The 3,292-nt window shown below is 72.0% G+C and overlaps 3 protein-coding genes across 3 annotated transcripts in view; 1 reads left to right on the forward strand and 2 right to left on the reverse strand.

The window, feature by feature from the left end:
• LOC113940922 (RISC-loading complex subunit TARBP2-like) overlaps positions 1–349 on the reverse strand; it is a gene marked incomplete at its 3' end in the record, with an annotated part of 1,010 nt that extends 661 nt beyond the window's left edge. The window contains exon 1 of the mRNA XM_027632069.1: positions 296–349. Within this exon, the coding sequence (XP_027487870.1) occupies positions 296–348 (53 nt within the window). The remainder of the gene's footprint in view (positions 1–295) is intronic.
• Positions 350–939: 590 nt separating this feature from the next.
• LOC113940923 (proline-rich protein HaeIII subfamily 1-like) lies at positions 940–1,857 on the reverse strand. Its single transcript, XM_027632070.1, has 2 exons — positions 1,846–1,857; positions 940–1,581 (listed from the first exon to the last, which is right to left on the reverse strand). The coding sequence occupies exons 1-2, from the start codon at positions 1,855–1,857 to the stop codon at positions 940–942; spliced, it is 654 nt and encodes a 217-aa protein (XP_027487871.1).
• Positions 1,858–1,898: 41 nt separating this feature from the next.
• MAP3K12 (mitogen-activated protein kinase kinase kinase 12) overlaps positions 1,899–3,292 on the forward strand; it is a gene marked incomplete at its 3' end in the record, with an annotated part of 5,630 nt that continues 4,236 nt past the window's right edge. Inside the window, exon 1 of the mRNA XM_027632071.1 lies at positions 1,899–1,943. The remainder of the gene's footprint in view (positions 1,944–3,292) is intronic.

Raw genomic sequence — 3,292 nt, forward strand, 5'->3', positions numbered from 1 at the left:
GGGGGGTGGCAGTGCCACCCGGGGACAGGGATGGCACCACCGGGGACTCAGGGACCGCGATGCCACCGCCACACCCCGTAGGGACACACCTGTCCCCCCTCCTCCCTCCCTCGCGTGGCGACACGGGGACAGTCCCGCGTGTGTCCCCCTCCCCGGTCCCTCCCCGCCGCCGCCCACTCCTCCCTCCCCCGCGGCGCGGCCTAGGCCGCCCCTTCGCCCTGCCCGCCACCCCCGCGGCGCGGGGGGGTCTGTGCCGGGTTCTGGGGCGGTGCCTGGCGCGGGGGGGTCCCGGTACCTGGGGAAGGCGCCGCCGCTCCGCCGGGCCCCGCCCGCCCCCTCCTCGCTCATCCCCGCCGCTCCGGCCGCCGCCCGCGCCGCCAGGGGGCGCGCGGCATCACGGGAGGCGAGCGCCGCGCGGGGGAGTCTGGGAATCGTAGTCGGGCCGCGCCGCCCGCCCCGCGCGCCGACGCGGCTCCGCCCCCTCCGGCGGACTACGATTCCCACAATTCCTCGCGCGAGGAGGGAGGGCACAGAGGGAGCGGGGAGGAGTTGGGAAGCGAGTCACGTGACTCTTGGAAGGGGGGGGGTGTGTCCTGCCTCAGTTTCCCCCTCAATGGGGACAATGGGGACAGTGGGGACAGTGGGGACAGGACAGGCGGTGAGGGAGGTGCGTCAGATGTGGCACTGGTCAGAGGAGGAGCACTGGGAGCAGACTGGGAGCACTGGGGCTGGAGGGAGAGGCATTACTGGGAGCACTGGGATTGCACTGGGATTACACTGGGAGCACTGGGGACAGAGGGAGACCCAGGCTGGGACCACGAGGATCACACTGGGAGCACTGGTGACGCAGGGGCACCTGTACTGGGAGCACTGGGATCAGACTGAGAGCACCGGGATTGCACTGGGAGCACTGGGAACAGAGTGACACCCAAACTGGGATCAGACTGGAAGCACTGGGATTGCACTGGGGTTGCACTGGGAGCACTGAGAACAGCGGGACACTCGCACTGGGAGTACTTGGATTGCGCTGGTGCCCCGTGTGCTGCTGGGGTCGGGCGAGCCCGGTGCCGGGGGGTCCCGGGGGCACCAGGGGGGTCCAGTCCTGTTCCTGGAGGTCCCGCTGCTGCTGCCGGGGGGTCCCGACGTCGGGGAGGTTCCTGGTGCCGTATCGGGGTCCCGGTGCAGTATCGGGGTCCCGGTGCAGTACTGGGGGTGGTCTCGGTACTCGTGCCAGTCTCTCCGAGTCCCGGTGCAGTGTCGGGGTCCCGCTGCGGTATCGGGGGGGCGGTACCGGTGCCGGTGGTGTCCCGGTGCTCGTGCCGGTCTCTCTGGGTCCGGGGGCTTCCCGGTGCAGTATCGGGGTCCCGGTGCAGTGCTGGGGGTGGTCCCGGTGTCCGTGCCGGTCTCTCCGAGTCCCGGTGCAGTGTCAGGGGGCCGGTGCGGTATCGGGGGTCCGGTGCCGGTGGTGTCCCGGTGGGGGGGTCCCGGTGCTCGTGCCGGTCTCTCTGGGTCCGGGGGGTTCCTGGTGCAGTATCGGGGTCCCGGTGCAGTACTGGGGGTGGTCCCGCTGTCCGTGTCGGTCTCTCCGGGTCCGGGAGGGTCCCAGTGTCCGTGCCGGTCTCTCCGGGTCCCGGTGCAGTGTCAGGGTCCCGGTGCGGTATCGGAGGGGCGGTCCCGCTGCCGGTGGTGTCCCAGTGGAGGGGTCCCGGTGTCCGTGCCGGTCTCTCCGGTGCGCGGGGCGGGGCCGGGGCGGGGCCGTTCTCGCCGGGCGGGGCCGTTCTCGCCGCTCGCCCCGACCGCGGCCCCGGCCCCGGTACCGGCCCCGCCCGCCGGGCCCAGCCCCACCAGCACCAGCATCACCGGGACTACCCCGGCACCGGGACCCCCCCGAAACCCCCCCGGCATCACCCGCATCCCCGGGCGCAGGGCCCGGAGCCCCCCAGGTACCGGCACCGGCACGGGGAGGCCGCGGGGCGGGAGGATGCGCCGGGATTGGGGGGGCCGGGGGTGGGAGGGGGGGGGAGGACTGGGGATGCACCGGGATGGGGGGGGGAAAGGAACGGGGATACAGCGGGTGATGGCGCGTATCCCCCCGCGCCCCCCCTCTGCAGGTCCCCCCACCGGGCCCGGGGGGGCCGCGCCCTCCCCTCCCCCCGCCCCGGGCGCGGGGTCCCTGCAGGGTTTGGGGGGGTCTTGGAGGGTGGGAGGGGTGAGGGGACACGAGCGGCCTCTTGCACACGCGTGTGCCCCCACCCCCTCACGGGAGTGATGCTCTTGTACACGCGTGACCCCCCCCCCCCCCCCCCCCCCCCCCCCCCGGCCCCCCCCCACCATCACACGCGTGTGCCCCCCGCAGCCCGTCACGCACGTCCCCCCACCCCGGCCCCCTTCCCGGTGTCGCGACAGGGCGCCATGTCCCGACATGTGGTGCCGGCGGGGGCGCTCTCACTCCCCGGCTCCCCTCCTCCAGCTCTGCGCTGTCGCGACATGGAGCCGGCGCTGTCGCATGTCGCGACAGACACTCCCTCCTCTCCCCAACCCGTTTATCCAACGCCCCCCCAGGGTCACCCCCCCGTTTCTGCCTCAGTTTCCCCGGGGGGGGAAGGGGGGAAGGCTCCATCCCTTACCGGGATGACCCCACCGCGGGAGGTGCCGCCCCCGGGGGGGCCCCCCCCCCCCGGGGGGGGGGGGGGGCCCCCCCCCCCCCCCCCCGGGTCCCTCGGGGTGACGTTGAGCCCCTCCCACACCCCCCTCCCCGGTGACTCACCCCCCCCAATTTTATGATGACATCATCGCTGGCCCCGCTGTTGCCATGGTAACTGCCCCCCCTCCCCAAATAGGAGCCGGATCAGTCCCCCCGGGACCCCTCGGCCCCTGAGCCCCCCTGAGCTCCCCACCCTGCCTCAGTTTCCCCTGGCACGTTTGCACGTGGCCTTTACACACCCGTGGGCACTGGGGGGGGGGGGCTCTGCCCCCTGGCCCCATGTGGGGGGTGAGGAGGGGGCAAGTCTGCAAGGGGGGGGGCACACATGTGTAAAGGTTGCACACACATAGGGGCTGCAGACGTGGCTGGCAGGGGGGGCACACGCATGTAAAGGGTCTCACACGTGTGTTAAGGGACCCACACGTGTAAAGGGGCCCACACACATGTAAAGGGTCTCACAGATGTGTAAAGGGTCTCACACGTGTGTAAAGAGGACTATATGTGTGTAAAGGGGCCCACACACATGTGAAGGGTCTCACATGTGTGTAAAGAGGCCTATATGTGTGTAAAGGGACCCACACACATGTG

Source organism: Corapipo altera, unplaced genomic scaffold (genome assembly GCF_003945725.1).
Source record: "Corapipo altera isolate COAL_440 unplaced genomic scaffold, ASM394572v1 61144, whole genome shotgun sequence".
Taxonomy (NCBI): domain Eukaryota; kingdom Metazoa; phylum Chordata; class Aves; order Passeriformes; family Pipridae; genus Corapipo; species Corapipo altera.